At 37.9% G+C, this 17,529-nt stretch overlaps 1 protein-coding gene and 1 pseudogene across 2 annotated transcripts; one reads left to right on the top strand and one right to left on the bottom strand.

Annotated features, from left to right (window-relative positions):
* Positions 1-4,450: 4,450 nt before the first annotated feature.
* LOC147506545 (2-alkenal reductase (NADP(+)-dependent)-like) lies at positions 4,451-7,943 on the bottom strand (annotated as a pseudogene). The gene is made up of 5 exons (XR_015193807.1): positions 7,582-7,943; positions 7,124-7,301; positions 5,790-5,956; positions 5,524-5,606; positions 4,451-4,842 (listed from the first exon to the last, which is right to left on the bottom strand). The product of XR_015193807.1 is annotated as a 2-alkenal reductase (NADP(+)-dependent)-like (transcript).
* Positions 7,944-8,680: 737 nt separating this feature from the next.
* Positions 8,681-14,036, top strand: LOC147506544 (protein LOW PSII ACCUMULATION 1, chloroplastic-like). The gene is made up of 5 exons (XM_086558646.1): positions 8,681-8,969; positions 9,066-9,638; positions 12,959-13,009; positions 13,133-13,305; positions 13,413-14,036. The coding sequence occupies exons 1-4, from the start codon at positions 8,782-8,784 to the stop codon at positions 13,269-13,271; spliced, it is 951 nt and encodes a 316-aa protein (XP_086414772.1). The 5' UTR covers positions 8,681-8,781; the 3' UTR covers positions 13,272-13,305; positions 13,413-14,036.
* Positions 14,037-17,529: the final 3,493 nt, after the last annotated feature.

Genomic DNA, 17,529 nt, shown 5'->3' with positions numbered 1-17,529 from the left:
GAATGTGCCATGAATGACTCGTTTTTTTTACTTGAAAAGAGGTGAAATATGTGTAATAAAGCAGGAGATGGCTATGATATTGTGGTATTCGGTGGGAGAGAGGGCACGAGGAATGTGTGTTTTGGCAAAATGTGTGGAGTGCAAATCGTGGAGTAGGTACTAAAGGGTGGGTGTATAAGAAAAGTAATTGATTAAGTGATAAGAGAAATTTATTTGATGATGCAAGTGTGTTTGGGCTTATTTTTGAATACATATAGGATATGTACATATGTTATATACAAGTTCTAACTTTCTTTTGCAGGAGGGTAGGACTTAATAATATTTTGTGCAGGGACGCGGTCCTACCCTTATACAGCGGCGGATATCGGTAAGTGTAATTCAATTACTTAGATATTAAAAGGGAGTTATTAGAATGAGTTAATAAAATGGAGGTTAATAAAATGGAAGTTTTGCTTGGGAAGAAACTATGCCGTTTGAGATGACGGAACTACTTGTCTTCCAAGCTGAGAATGATTAGGTTATGATAGATTTAAAGTGTTAGTTGGATAAGTAAAGTTTGAAATGTTTATATGTGGTTAGTCTACTCATACCAAAGAAATTCCATTTTGTGACCCATGTTTGCTTTGTTTTGGCAGCGTGGGTGTGTTCTTGGGAACATAGGTGGAAGGCGATGGAACATGTGGCGTGTGTGATTGGGATTAGGATGCGTGGCCCGAGCGGTCCGTTAGTTTTCTTTTAGGTTTGATTTCTTTGTTGGAAGAATGTAATAACGTAGTTTACCTTTTTCATGGCATGAGGACATGGTAGTGATGAACTTTATTTGGAGAGTTTGTTTGATGTTTTATTTGGAAGGATGTTATCTTAATAAAGAGATTTCGGATAATTATTGGGATTATTTTATTTTAAGTTGTTTCTTTTATGACATGGCTGTTAGGGTTTTGTATGTGTAGTATCCCCTGTCATAGTCTGGGTTTTTAAACAAGTGAACCTAGTGATGTTTGAGATATTTATATTTCAAATATTCACTTTGTTATTGTTTAGAAATTCGGGCTGTAACATAGAGCATCTTTAGCAGTGATATCAACCTAGCATCAAACACCAAATTCTCAAGAATTTGGTGTTTTTTCAATTTCAGGAGAACTACATGTTGATGAAAACACCAAAAAAACACCAAACCAAACACCAAATCGACCAATATTTGGTTCCAGGTTTGGTGCTGTATCAAATCACTCACGCGGTTTTGACAACACCGCACGGTTTTGGCAACACCGTGTGGGCTTGAGCTGCTAAATGGGCTGCTAAGAGTTTAGGTAGGTTTTTTTTTTTTTTTTAACTAAAGAGAGGATTTTATAATTGTGAGAAGAGGTGAAAGTGGGTGAACCGTAGCGGCTTTGAGTCAGATATATAGAAGTAGCACGCGGCTTTGAGAACACCGCTAGATTTTGCCAAAAACCGTGGGCTTGGGCCCTGTCGGTTGAGCTTTAGTGGAGCGGTTTTGGCAAAACCGCGTGGAAATTTTATATAGCGGTTTTGGCAAAACCGCGTAGTTGTTTTGGTGTTTTTGGTGTTGCTCCTAAAGTTGCTTGGTGTTTTTTAGTTTGGTGTTTGGTTTGGTTCAAAATTTTGGTGTTTTTTGGTTGCTCGCTTTTTTTTTTTTTTTTTAAACCGCCACGATTGTATTAATTTGTACATAAATTCTTACAATCAAAACAATTAACATTAACCCGAAAACAAGAAAAGAAAACTGAAATTAAAACATTTGAAACCAATGTGGTCAGAAATATATGGTAGTCTCGACATAGACTCCACCGGCTCCAAGCAACCACAGTGAACACCTCGACCACATTGGAAACCCCATCATTTTCTCTTGGTTAGCTTCATAGTTGCTCCTTCTTCCACCGTGTTGGATCTCCCAAGGTGACGACTCACGAGTCATCAGGTCGTACAGCATAATACTCCACAACAACAAAGTCGATTAGCAATTCCAAACCTGGAATGCCCCCACCAAAGGCCCGGCTAGTGAGCGGCGGCTGACCAAGAACCCCAAACCAAAGAATCCGGAGAGGGGTAGAAAATGGGGAGAGAGCCATGGCTTTGAACAAACAAATCATAATGCCAAACCAGGAAATCCGGACATAAAGGGGTGAACCCATGGCCTTGGCGCCGATAGAGAGATTGGACCAAGTAAATCCAAAATGAAACTACCACAACCACCGTGATACCAAAACCAACTAAACCCAACTTATTTAAGGTCTTGAGATAGTGTAAGATCTCGCAAAATGTGGGAAGGTGGCTCACCAAAGGAGGCGACCACAAAACCCACCTCCGGATCCATCAAGATAGAGACCAATGTTGGTTGATATAAACTCTCCTACATACCAACAGAAAGGAGGAAGCTTTTTTTCTTTTTTTTCTTCTTCATCACTTCCAATTAGTAGATCTACTGGAATCAAAGAGTTTTGGGTTGTGGAGGCTGTGAATGGTAAGGTTTAGATTGTGGTAAACTAATTAATTTGGGTAGCTCTAGGTGGAGAAGAGAGTTTAAAGGAGAAGAAGGGGAAAAGGGAAGTGGAGAGGTCTGCTGTTCCTCGCAGGAAGGGTATCTCTACTCCCTCAAGCTTGAGGGAGATCGAGTTTCTTCACTAAACACAAAACAGGGTAGCTGCTTTAAGCCGCAGGAGAGCTGTCCGCCATTACCACACTAATGTAGGTTTTCTTTTGGTTGCTCTGCTAAAGATGCTCTTATAACCTCTTATAAGATGTGGCCCAGTGATTTTGGACATTCTTTTGGTTTGTTTTTTGCCTCTTATAAGAGGCATTATACTAGAAATGTCTTATAAGAGGCTCCAATTCTATAAGTACCAAAATTGAATCTACTTTAATTCTATAAGTCTTATAACTTGAAAAATGACGCAAACACCCCCGTCCATATACCCCTAGCCTCATTTCTCTCTTCTTCCCTTTTCATTATCTTCTTCTCCAAATAACTTCATTGCCCTAAACACCACCGGCTACCACCACCACCACCATCATCACCACCACCACTACCACCACCATCATCACCTCTACCACCACTACTACCGTACTATTAAGACTATCACCACCATCACCACCGTGCTATTAAAACCATCACCATTTCTACTACTACTACCACCACCACCACTACCTCCACCACCACTATTTCCGTACTATTAAAACTATCACCACCACCACCACCACCGTACTATTAAAACCATCATCACTTCTACTACTACCACCACCACCATCACTACCTCCACCACCACTACCACCGTACTATTAAAACTATCACCACCACCACCGTACTATTAAAACCACCACCACCATCACTACCACCGTGTTATTAAAACCAATATCATCACCTCCACTACCACTACCACTACCACCACCACCACTACCACCGTACTATTAAGACTATCACCACCACCACCACAGTATTATTAAGACATCTACTACTTCTACTACCACCACCACCGTACTATTAAGACCAATATCATCACCTCCATTACCACCACCGCCAATTAAAATAGTTTTCTAAAATCGATATTCTAATTATCAAAATTGATTTAAAATCGAAAATCAAACTATACGCTTGTTTCAAATTAATCTATTCAAGTTAAATGTGATGTAAAGTAGAGTTATATTTGTCAAATAACCATCTATAAGATGTCATGTATTTGTTTTTTTTATTTTTACAAGTGCTTATAAGAAGAACTTAAAATGAAAAACAAACCAATTTATAAGATCATCTTATAAGACCCTCTTATAACACATGGTCTTATAAGACCCTCTTATAACTTAACCCTAAAAAACAAGATATTTGTTATTGACAGACTCCATATTGTGTTGGGCAGACTCCAACAAAAAAAAAACAATTATTACAAGTGTGCCATTGGTCCCAAAAACCAAAAAAAAAACAAATATTACAAGTGTGCCATTGGTCCCAAAAAATTGAATTCAAAAACCCCAAGCTTAAACGACCCGACTAAACCGTTCATTGTGCAAACCCAACGATGTGGCCACACCGTTTGGACTGAGTCCCTAACAATGTGGCCACACCGTTTGGACTAAGTCTCAAATGGTGTGGCCACATCGTTGGGGATTCAGTTCAAACGGTGTGGCCATACCGTTTGAGATTTGAACTTTGAAAAAATATAAAGTTCTGTTTTTTGGCGTTTGAGACTTAGTCCAAATGGTGTGGCCACACCGGTCAAGAGGCCAAAAAAACATAACTTTATATTTTTTCAAAGTTCAAATTAATCTCAAACGGTGTGGCCACATCGTTGGGTTTGCGAATTCAATTTTTGGTGACCAATGACACACTTGTAATATTTGGTTTTTTGACTTTTAGGACCAATGACACACTTATAATAATTTTTTTTTTTTTTGGAGTCTGTCCAACACAATATGGGTCCGTAAGTAATAGGACCCAAAAACAAATAGCCCCTTAGTCATGAGCAATGCGAATGACCTGCTTGCCAACATTTTTGCCAGAAAACAACCCAACAAGTGCTAGCGGCGTTTTCTATGCCTTCACTAAGGTCTTCAATGTATACAATCTTTCCTTGCTTGTAGTTACCGATAATATGTTCCAAGAATTTGGGCATTAGGTGCAAGTAGTCACTCTGTAGGAAACCTTGAATTCTGATGCGCTTCATTACCGTCAAGAACAAGTTATGGATTCCTTCAGGATCGAAAACGCTAAGCTGTGAAACCATCCCACACACAGCTATCCTACCAAAAGTCTTCATGTTGAGTAGTGCTGCATCAAGCATAGACCCACCCACATTATCAAAGTAGATGTCAATGCCTTTTGGAAAGTATCTGTTGAATGAGATAAATGGGGAAAAAAGAGAGCTTAGAAACAATACAAATAGGAACATAACAAATAGACTGAAAACTAGTGGTAGGTGTTTTTACGACCACCAACTCATTGAAATATTGAAGTTTCAAAGGGCCTGAGCTATATTCTTGGATAACCCTAGTTCTAGAATTTTTGAAGTATGTGTCAAGCTGGGATGCCATAAACAGAGAAGGCGTGTACAAAGGGGGCTTTACTTTGTAGGGCGCCAATAGGTGTTCATACGAACGGGCAGTAAGATAGAACATAGTATATTAGTTTGGTTCCTGATATATGGAATTCCGAGAGAGTAAGCTGCTCTGATAGTGCAGTATGAATTAGGTACTAATTAAAGAATCAAGTGAAACCAACAGCGCTTGGTGTAACATTTTTTCACTCATGCTCAATAAAACTCCTTACCTGATTGTGTGCAAAAAAGAAAAAGATGTTGGTGCTTTGGTGGTAATGTTCTAGCTCCTAAGTTAGCAAGTTGCAAACAGTGGAAAGGGTTTTCAGAAACAAGAATGACTATTTGATTACCTTATTGTACTCTGATAAGATCAATTTGAAATATAAAGGCTTCTCATGACATCATTAGTCCCTATTGTACTCTGACAAGATCATTTTGAAATATAAAAGCTTCTCATGACATCATTAGTCCTGACCTTTTCAAAGCTATGTCCAGATCTGGTTCTTCTTTGTAGTTGAAGGCTTCATCAAAACCAAGCTTGTTTTTCAAAAGATCAACCTGTATAAAGTGTGTGCTTTCTATGAATGACAATAAGAGAAGAAAATGAACATTCGACTGCACCGGACCATTAGAACACACACACACGCACCCCTTTAATACTTGTACATAATGTATATATTTAGTACACTTTAGTTTAGTACGAAGCACTTAATACCTATATGTTATGAATATATATCTCACCTTTTGCTTAGTACCAGCACTTCCAACTACATAACAACCATGTAACTTTGCAAGTTGGCCAACAAGCTGGCCAACAGCTCCAGAGGCTGCAGAAACAAAAACATACTCTCCCTTTTTAGGGGAGCAGACCTCGTAAAATCCAGCATAAGCTGAAAAACCTGGCATACCTGTGTCAAAAAACTATGTTATATGAACACTTGCTCGAAGAAAATTAACTTATTATTTATTAAGAAGGCTCGGTAAAACCTTTGGGTGATGATACCAAAGGTCTGGGGCTCGAACCCCGCCAGCATCAAAGAGTTACTGATCTCATTTAAAAACAGGCTTACCAATCAAAAAAAAAAAAGAAGGCTCTTAGAATATGACAACTCATTGACTAAGAGGTAAGACATATTTTGCAACTGTCCCCAGTCCCCCATTCCTCGCTCAATATAGGTACAGAGGGGTAACATTTGTAAAGTAGTTTTAGTAAGAAACCCATGCACATTGTAAAGATTAAGAAGGATGTTGTACATTCTAGCTAAGCTGGTGACCGATCTTTGATTTTTGATGCCAATGTGATCTTACTGTGATTGTTGCTTCAACCCTCCCCCGACCTCTACTTTTAGTCCTGTTTAGCTCAACTCAGGTCCTTGCTAAGATGATTTCTCAGGGGTTGTACAGTTTTTCAGTTTTTTGTCTTGAAACTTCTTTCCCAATTGAAAATAGAAGGATGTTACTTAGGATCGCCACCACATCTCACCAGTTTTGGCTCTACACAGTTAGGAACAGGATACAAGACAGTTGATCATGATCTACAACCATACAACTCATCTTCGTTCAGAGCTCCAGCCAGCTAGTCCATATTGCATGGGAGTTATTACCATGGACTAGGTTTTGCAACCCATCAGGTAACTTACCAAAGGGATATAACAGCAGCGCACTCTTCTAAGTTGCAGGAGTTGTAACCATAGACTTGAATTGGTATTAAAAGTTCAAAACACACCTGCACCATTAGCAGGTAGCAACTCAATGATGCAGCTAGGAAAAAAAAGAACTCTCTCCTAAGTGTTATCTTGAAGCAAAAGTTGAATGTGTTGACACACTAATTTTTAAGTCTCAGACCTTTGCAGTAAACTTTTGTCTCATGGCTGCACCAAAAATAAGCTCGTAACCTCAAAATTGTTTACGTCGTTTGCAAATCTTTGTTGTCCTTCATTCTACATTTCTTCTAGAACTACGGGTTATTAATATTATCAAGACTTATCAACAATCTATATAGAAAAATGGGCAGATATAAACACATATACTAACAGAGCCAAAACAAGGTAGGAGTAAAACACAAGAAAACATACCAAGAAGACCCACATAATATGAAAGAGGGAGGTCCCGTGACTGAATTTTCCTTGACTGTTCTGTCTTTTGTATTAAACTGTACTCCTCCCAATTAGTGATTCCTGTCACCAAGTCCCCTACCTTGAAATCTGGATTATCTGAATCAATTACTTTATATATACCAAACCCCTGGATCGCCTTCATTTAGTGAACATTAGAAGTTGTTAGGTTGCATAACTAAAAAGTGTTATAGATTGATTAACATTTTGCTTTTATACATTAAGGTAATTGTAATACATGTCGCATATAGAGAATATAATTAGGCTTATTTACTAAATATATGCAGCAGTGAGTTCTTCTACTTCCACTCTAATTATGGTAAACAATATACAAAAACATGGGCTATTCATAATTCATTAAAATCAACTGAAGGGAAAATACACACTTAACATAAATTTAGGTGGTGTATAATCTTTACCTGTCCAGGAACAAAAGGAGGGATATAAGAATCAGCATAGTCCCTCATCCTTCCTCTCATGTATGGGTCACAAGAGAGATAAAGGTTTTTCACAAGAATAGCTCCACACCCCTTTGGAACCTTGAGGTTAACCTTACTAATTTTCAGCTCCATATCACTTTCATTGGGATTTCTGCCATCAATGTAGTTTTTGAAGATAATTTGCTTGTTCTCAATCTGGATTTCTCCTTCGTTTGCCATATCTGAAGGAACGAAGTGATGATTGATAGAAGGTAGATGAGTAACTGGTTTGCTTATATATGCAACAAGCCAACAAGTGCAAAAATGAGTAAGTCCCTCTCTCCACCCAACTATCAACAACTTGATTTGATAACTATATTATTATGACTTGATGGCTCTTGCATGTGTCGTTTTAATTTGGAATTTTGCACTGTGGCAGCACTGTAGCCATTCATATTTTTCTGGGGAAATAAACTTGTCAGACATTGACATATTGTCATGAAAATGGTTGTTGTAGGTGGTGACAGCATATTACCGACTCCAAAACTTGATGCTATGCTATATAAGGCATCTTCCCTGTAATGAATTAGGATATAGCTAGTTACCCAAACCTCCCAATCATTATGTAATTACGTATCTTGTATTCAGTATCTTAACAGGCAAACGGCCTAAAAAAATAATTTGAACATTATGCTCTGTTTGGTTCGTGGGATGTAAGTGCAAAAACACTGATTTGCACGTAACTACCTCCAAAATTGTGTTTGGTATGACTAATGCAAAGTGGCAGTTGTATGAGAAGTCAGAACTGCCTGTTGTGCATTTATTTATGTATTATCTCTCCAACCAATATCTCTATATAGGTTGCTATACATCACTATTTCAGTACTAGTTCGTAGTTACTGCACCCCCTACCTCCATACCATACTCACATTTCCAAGTTAAGGCGGGCCTTCTGCTAGTGATGAATCGGGCCATCTGCAACCACAGAGGCCTGTGTCCTTTTTGACTTTAAACAAGGACATTCACGTCATTCAACTGTTTTTTGTGTCAGACTGTCAGCCCATATGACAAAGCGTGGTAGCATTGCAACCATCCAACTGCTTTTAGCACAAAAACCAACCAGAAACCACTTTGATAACTGTAAATATTTAACTAACTATAACAAACATTCCCCCTTCCTTATTTCTCAAAGAACCCGCCATGGCAGCAATGGCGCACGTTCACTCCACTTTGAAATGCCCAAAACTACCCTCACACTACCAACTTCCCAGCAAAAGTTCCATTCCCCGCAAACTTTTCCTTCTGCACAAAACTATACAAACCAAACAGACTTACACAACCATCACTTGCTCTGCAGCAAACAAACCATCTTCACCTACAGAAATCAGGTACCTCTTTGTAAACTGTCACTACAGAAATCCAATTGTAATAATGACTTTTCATTGAAGTAGTTAATTTTTTTTTACTGTTTTCTTTTTTTTCAGTTCTACTGCGAAGATTCGAAGTGAAGTACTAACACCATTTAGATCAGTTAGAATGTTTTTTTACTTAGCATTTATAGCAAGTGCATCATTAGGAGGAATAATAGCTACTACGCAGTTAATAGCTGCAGTAACAGTACATAACCAAGCAATGGACACTATTGAAATATTAAAAGGACTTGGTATAGACTTAGGAGCAGTTTCAATTTTTGCATTTTTATATTCAAGAGAAAACAATGCGAAAAACGCGCAGATTGCTAGACTTTCAAGAGAAGAAAATTTATCTAATTTGAAACTTCGGGTCGATGAGAAAAGAACTATTTCTGTTAATTCATTGAGAGGGATTGCTAGACTTGTTGTTGTTGCTGGACCGGGTTCGTTTATTATGGAGGCGTTTGAACGGTCGAAACCTTTTACTGAGGGGTTGATTGAAAGAGGTGTGATTGTTGTTCCTTTTGCTACTGATGGGAATTTGCCAAAATTTGAAGTTGAAGGGAGTGAGGAGAGTGGTGTTGGTAGTGAAAAGAATAAGAGACTCTGGCAGCTTGTTCCTGTTAATGCTTCCGAATGGTCTAGGTATGTGCATTGTTTTTTAACTGCACAGCTACTTATTTATTGTTGCTTTTATATGTAGTACAATGCATTGTTGATGTTCATGATGATGGCGCTGTTTTTTAGATATAGAGCTTATAACCATATCACAGTTAGGCTGGGCTTAATATGAACCTTAAGGTTTTGAAGCGACTTTGATTAATTTGTTGGTATACGACTCAGATTTGGATAAACCACACAGTTAAGGTTTTGGTTTCCTATTCTAAATAGGATTCTAATTTGATACCCACCTCTATAAATACGAGACCAGTTGGTGGGATTTGTAAGGTTCAATTTGAGAGAAAGAGTTTGTGAATTCTTTGGGATTCGTTTGTGAGTGATTGTACTCTATTTGTTTATCTCTTGATTAGTAAAATTCTCCTCTTTTGCTTGGTGGATTAGGCTAACGCCAAACCACGTAAATCTCGTCTCCACTTCTATTGGTTATTCGCTTTGCATTGGTAAGTGTTTTAATTGATTTGTTTTTTGTCGATTTCTATCACCACATTCAATCTTCTTTGTCAAATTGTCACGCTTCCGCATTCGTTGACGTAACAAATTGGTATCGGAGCCAAGGTTCTACCTAGGGCTTCTTTTGTTGGTTTATTGATTATTTTGTGGTATATGAAAGTTTGAGAAAATATGGCGATGGATCCTCCATCGGGTACTACTTCTATGACGTCTAAGGAGAAATCACCTCCTACGACTTTGAATATTAACCATGCAATGATTGATGTGGAGAAATTCGATGGATCTAACAATTTTAGTATGTGGCGTTGTGAAGTTATAGATGCACTATGCCAACAAGACTTGGATGATGTGTTAGACGAAAAACCATCGGATATAGAGGAGAGTGTTTGGGTTAAGAAAAATAGGCGAGCTTGTGGTATCATAAGATCGTGTTTGGCTAAGGATGTTAAGTACCCTTGTTCTCAATGAGACTTCGCCAAGAAAAATCACGGAGAATCCTTAAAGAGAAGTACTTAGATAAGACAATAGAAGGTCGTGTCTTTATGAAATCAAAGTTGTATGATATGAGAAAGAAAGAAGGTATTTCATTGTCCCAAAGATATGAACGAGTTTAACAAGTTACTTACAGAGCTTATTGAACATTGAAGAAGAAACGAAAGATAAAGACAAAGCTTTCCATTTGTTGAGATCTCTTTCCCAAGGAGGAGTATGGGCATATAAAACCACCATTATGTTTGGGAAGAAAGCTTTGAACTATTAGAGGTCGAGGTCTGCGTTGACAAGTTGGGATATGATGAACAACAATGAAAAAGAGTCAAGAGAGTCGACGAAAGCCTTCGCTTTTTGTGGTAAGAGGGAGGTCTAATGACCGTCAAACTCTGGTGGTGGAAGAAGTAAATCTCGTTCCAAGTCGAGAGGGTGAAATCTAGCCCGTGATGAGTGTGCTTTTTGTCATGAGTTTGGACATTGGAAGAAAGATTGCAAGAAGTTGAAACACAAGCGAAAAAGATCCGAGCGTAAAATGATCTAATGTCAACATTGCTCAAGGAGGTAATGATTCTGATAGTTCAAATTTCTCTTTTCCTGTTACATCGAGTATTTGTTTCATTGATTTCAGTCATTGGATTTTGGATACGGGTGCTACCTATCATGTTTGTCCCATAAGGGAGTAGTTTACAAGTTTTAAGGAGCTTGAAAGTGGTGATGTGTTGATGGGGAATGATCAACCCTGTCGCATTATGGGGATGGGTAATATTTGTCTCAAGATGTATGATGAAACAGTTAAGGAAATAAAAGATGTTCGATATGTTCCCACTTTAAAGAAGAATCTTATCTCTGTTGGTACTTTAGAAGCTAAGGGCTACAAGGTAGTCATTGACAGTGGTGTTCTAAAGATAGTTTCTGGAGCAATGGTTATCATGAAAGGCATACGTCAAAATAACTTGTACTATTTGAAGGGTGGTACAGTTCGTGGAGAAGTAGCTATCACTGAGTATTCAGAGGCAGTTGCTAAGGAGGCCACCAGATTATGGCATATGCGTCTTGCACATGCAGGTGAGAAGTTCATGCAAACGTTAATAAAGCAAGGATTGTTGAAAGGTGCTAAGACCTGTAAGTTGGATTTTTGTGAGCATTGTGTTCTGGGTAAGCAGACAAGGGTAAAGTTTGGCACCGCTATCCACCGTACGCGTGGAACCCTTGATTATGTTCATTCGGATGTTTGGGGTCCTTTTAGGAATGCATCTCTTGGAGGGAACAAACATTATTATGTGACCTTTGTTGATGATTATTCTAGGCGTTTGTAGGTATATACCATGAGAAACAAGGATGAAGTCCTAGATATCTTTGTGAAGTGGAAGAAGTTGATTGAAACTCAGACTGGCAAAAAGATCAAAAGACTCCGAACTGATAATGGTGGTGAATATACGAGTGATCCATTCTTGCAAGTATGTCAGAATGAGGGAATAGAGAGGCACTTCACAGTGAAAGGTACGCCGCAACAGAATGGGGTAGTTAAGCGTATGAACCGTACTCTAATGGAGAAAGTGCGGTGTATGTTGTCCAATGCCAGTTGGTGGGATTTGTAAAGTTCAATTTGAGAGAGAGAGTTTGTGAATTCTTCGGGATTCGTTTGTGAGTGATTGTACTCTATTTGTTTATCTCTTGATTAGTAAAATTCTCCTCTTTTGCTTGGTGGATTAGGCTAACGCCAAACCACGTAAATCTAAATCTCCACTTCTATTGGTTATTCGCTTTGCATTGGTAAGTGTTTTAATTGATTTGTTTTTTGTCGATTTCTATCACCACATTCAATCTTCTTTGTCCAATTGTCACGCTTCCGCATTCGTTGACGTAACATAATTTGATTAATTATCTTCAAGGTAATTGCTCGCTAGGGGGAGGTGTGTTGTCATGTTCAAGCATATCATGATGTCCACATTTGATAAAACTTCTGTAGCTTGGTAATGGCTGAATTTTTTTTTAACAAAGTATTGCATTTGTTTTTAGAGGGCATCTAGTAAGAGGAAAATCGTACCAAAGCCCTTCAAGACTGGTTCACTTGAATGTTTCCAAAAATCTTTTGTTTATACCAAGCTCAACTGTGAACATCTTAAATCTATCCTGCGCTATATTTCCATACTACTTATTAGTACTATTGCAAGATTAGAATTTTAGTTTGAGACATGTAACTTTTGGACATAGTCCAATTGCTTCAGGTGTAAGAAAGCATATGTGAACAAGGTTTTGTAGTTTGATACGAATAATCCATACTGGGAATTTTTTTTTGGGCCTTTAATTATTTCTTTTAATCTTAAGATATTCTGTACTAGCAGGTGGTTAGATGAACAGAAGAAACTGGCTAATGTGTCACCAGAGTCTCCTGTGTAAGTGTTTTGATCTGCCAACCTCCTCTTACGCACATATTTCTGTTTTTACATGTTGTTGCTAAGTTACCGATAAGTTTTTTAGTCAAAAGTTCAATCTGAACAATTTTGCTCACTCTGAAGATATATCTCTTTACGCTTGGACGGTCGTGTCCGTGGAAGCGGCCTTGGTTACCCTCCTTGGAATGCCCTTGTTGCCCAATTACCACCAGTGAAGGGAATGTGGTCTGGTTTATTCGATGGATTTGATGGGAGGGTATAGAGAGAATATACTGATATCTGTGGAGAGAAATGAGGTAAATGCTCCTTCAACTTCAACGACAACATTTAACGTCATCTATTTTATGTTCTGATAATAATTGTTCCTTATCTCTATAATTTCCTTTTGTTTCGTGCTTTATAGTTGTACCCCATACTTGGCTACTCAATTGAGCTTATTATGGTGACGAAGAGACCATCACTACTGAAGTCCTTTAAATACCAGTCAGTCATGCTACATTGTCCTATATCTGAAAAATTCAGAGATAGAGAAGTAAAACACTCTCTTTTTCTACCCTTCTTCCACTGGCGAATCCAATCTGTTTTAAAGCACCAGGATGCTTACCCTCTAGTCTGGTAATGCTTCTCCAAAATTTGCATTTTTGGGATATATAATTCGTCCAGTTCTGAGCTGTAACGAGTTTTGACTCTTCTATCTAGATTCATATCTGCCTATCTTACATAACATTGTGTACCGAAGAGAAGTAATCATCCATGCCTCAAATAAGTGGCAGGGGACATGGGAGAGGCTTTGTCCGAGTCATTAATGCATTATGAAGAATGACATTTCTTATTCAATGGAAGTATTGGAAGCAGAGCAGAAGGAAACGGTGAGCCGAGCGCTCAATATCCAACATTGTATTTGTATGGTTTGATGTTCGTTTAGTATATCATATGTACAAGTAATCTCACAGTGGGAAGGAAAGGCATATATAGAACTTACATGTTTTCAAGTTTGATTTTATTTTATTTGATCCTTGAATGCACACTTTTCTGGTCTTCTTTATGACACCCAGTAATGCCAATGGAAGCAGTTATTTTGAAACAAACGAGTCATTGAGCACCATTTCTAGTTCGAAGCCATGACGCAGCGTTCTCTTTGGAATAAAAAGCAGCCCTTCCAACTCTTGTCTTTATTGAGAGTTTGAGACATATTTGTAGAAAAAAAATTAACTTGGACTACTATTTTTTATTTTTTTTTCTAAGTTATAGAGTTAAGGAGACTCCAACCTATATTAATGAACTCTGTCATAAATATAACCAGCTGAATCTTCTTCCACTATGCTTTTCAAGCATTTATTCAGTGGAGAAACAAAATACATTACAACAACATCTTTTACAATCGATAATTTAGCTAACAGGTCTGCTTCCCTATTAGTTTCTCTGAAACCATGGTGTATGCTGCAAGAGACGACTAAGCTCATCATTCTCCTAATAGATTCACTAATGTTTGAGGCAGTACCAAGGGGGAGGAGTAGAGCCCTTAGATATTTGTACCGCTAGCATAGAGTCCGATGAAACCTCCACTTTAACTTGGACTATTTAACTGAGTGGCCGGATATCAAATTGCTGCAGCTTCAAAGCTTTCATTCTTTTCATCCAACTACCATACCTATGTTATTTATGTTTTTCAAGGGCCTTGTGCTTGAAGTTCTAGACATTTAATCTAATGTATGATTTGTTAAATATTAGTTTTGAAATCTCAATATCTGAAGTTAACACAGCCACAGAATGGTACGATTAGTTACAATTAGTTCTGTAGCGCTAATTTCTGGGACTGGTCTATGGAAGGAACATAACCACAAGCCCACGAACATGCCGTTCTCTTTCATACGCATAAATAACACAATGCTACAGAGTACACAGAACATATGTGATTATGGAAAAACAGCTTACTAAATAAAATTAATAGGCATAATACAAAATTAATAGGTATTATAGACTTACAGAGCCATCTTACTCGTGGAAATTTACATTCGAGGCCAACACAATAAACTACTTTGCTAGTGGGTTACAAGGATTTAGAAGATATATCACACACAACAGCTCCAACAAGCACATCATCCTCATTGCGGGTCTCCTCAAATATAAATTGTTGTCTGCTCAAATCCTCTTCAGGATTTTCGTTCATATATACGTTTCCGACTGGAAGATTTCAACTCGAGTTCTTTCTGATCCAAGAGTCTGTATATGACAGGAATTGCTTTAGCTGCATTCTTCTTCAGTTCATCAATTATAGCCTGACCGCATAAACGTTCGATGCAACACAGATGTAAAGGTAAAAAGTGATCCTCGATCTTCAATACAGTTTTGCGTTTCATTATCGTAGTCGTCCACATTTTGTCTAACCTATTTTTAATGTTGCCTATCCGATTAAGTTCGACGTCAAATTTACACCTGGCATCATCTTCTTCAAAACGTGACTTGTCCTCTTTAGAAATAATTCTGGGTCGTCGCTTAGAATCATTATTTTTTTCTTCATCATAAATTTTTATTGGCAAGAAACGCCTGAGGTCATACATTAAGTCTCCATAGACTAACTCTTGTAAGTCCATATAGAGTGATTTCTTTTTTGGCAGCAGCACTTTAAAAAGCGTCCCGACTTCTTCAAATATATGTTTTATAGAACTCTTATTTAATATGTCTAGGAAAGAAATATATACCTGTTCGTTGTCCTGAAACACTGTTTTAACTTTGTCCACGAACCTAATAGCCTCCTCATATTCAATAGATTTCATCAACTTGATCTCCTCTTTGTTTTTTTTCCCGAACAAGTGTTTTTCGAATTGTCTTTTGAACTCCTTGAGAAGGTCTTCATGACCTGCCAATAAAGTTTCTAACCTTACCATTAGGACTCCGGAGTCTTTTTGATTAGGTTTGCATTGTTTACAAATTCGAGCGAACTCTTCCAGTTTATTTCTATCATCCTTGAAAGCATATTTGATTGCATCATACAATGGTTGGGGTTGAGAAGAAACCTTGGAATGTTTGGATATTCTCATCTCTCGAGTAAAACTGATGAAGAAAGGATGAGCCCTTAAAACCAATGAAAGATACATATATATATATGAGCGTATAGAAGTTGGTGTCGAATTTGAAGTTGGAGTCCCATAGTGTTTCTTAACTTCTATTTCGGATTCAAGTTAGAGTCGGTTATCAAGTGTTACTTAATTTCTTCTATTTCGTTTTTCAAGAATTCGACAAACAAACAATCGATATACTGGCGAATCTTGGATATGTATTTGCACCTAGAAAACCAGAACTTGGAATGCACGACAGATAGGATCATAGGATAGAGGACTTGGCAAAAAAAAAAGATAGGATAGAGTCGAGCAAAGACGGAAAATTTGTAGCGAAAAAAAAAAGCAAAACAGAAAACCAATTTCAATGCCACTTTGTGAAAAGTTTGTCTAAATTTCGAAAAGGCGCATACATATATCATCATGTGGAAAGAAGGAAGAACGCACGTGCCTTATTACTGTTTTCCGGTGAGAATTTTTCAGTTCTCTTTATATCAATGTTTTGAAAACCGAACCGATTATTGAACCGATTTTTTGTTAAAATGGTTCAACCAGGTTCAACCATGGTTTGATTCGGTCGGACCGATTGATGTTTATTTAATAATTTTTTTAATAATTACAATAATAAAATGAATAAATACATGTTTTAATTCAATATTAATTGGTATTATATATCAAAACAAATTTCTTATACAAGAAACACACAGTAGCATGCTAGGTTCAACTCCCCACATTATCAATTTTTCAAAAAATAAAATAAATAAATAAAATAATAAAGGTGATCCGGTTTAGAGCTGAACCGATTCAACCGGTTCGCCGGTTCAACCACGGTTTAAACTTAAATCGATGGTCCAACCAAAAACTCAAATTATGCCTGACCCGAACCAAAAATTTATCGGTTCCGATCGGACCCCGGTTCAACCACCGGTCCGGTTCGGTTTTCTAAACACTGCTTTATATCACCGAAGGAATGAAGACTTTTAATTTAATAGGGTATGCCCCACAAGACCTCGACGAGCCTGAGGTGTTATCCGACAACTCATCGCCAAAAGCATGTGAGACGCGACGCGACGCCTTTGGCGTAAAAGGCGACCACGCCCGGTCGCGAAACACAACGTCGGCGCCCTAAGCTAGTCAGCGCGAAACAACTTGTCGTGCCTTCGGCGTAAAGTCAACCCAATTACCCATTATCTATAAGCCGAATAGCATCAATTGAGCCAGCCAATTGTGCAGTAACATGTCAAATTTGGAGACCCAACAGTTTATAAGTCTAACGACAATTGTTCACTTTTAGAGACCCAACAGTTTAAAAATCTAACCGCAATTGTTGATTTTTGACTAATTTTTTGATAAATCTCATGGTATTGATTGTACTTAACTAAATTGCACAAACCCTCAAACACTTTAATCAGCCAAGTCATATTTTGATGAGAATAATTACCTACAATTGGATGGGGCTTT

This window comes from Coptis chinensis, chromosome 4, assembly GCF_015680905.1.
Source record: "Coptis chinensis isolate HL-2020 chromosome 4, ASM1568090v1, whole genome shotgun sequence".
Taxonomy (NCBI): domain Eukaryota; kingdom Viridiplantae; phylum Streptophyta; class Magnoliopsida; order Ranunculales; family Ranunculaceae; genus Coptis; species Coptis chinensis.
The sequence above is the reverse complement of the archived record's forward strand: the minus strand, read 5'-3'. Positions and strand labels throughout refer to the sequence as shown.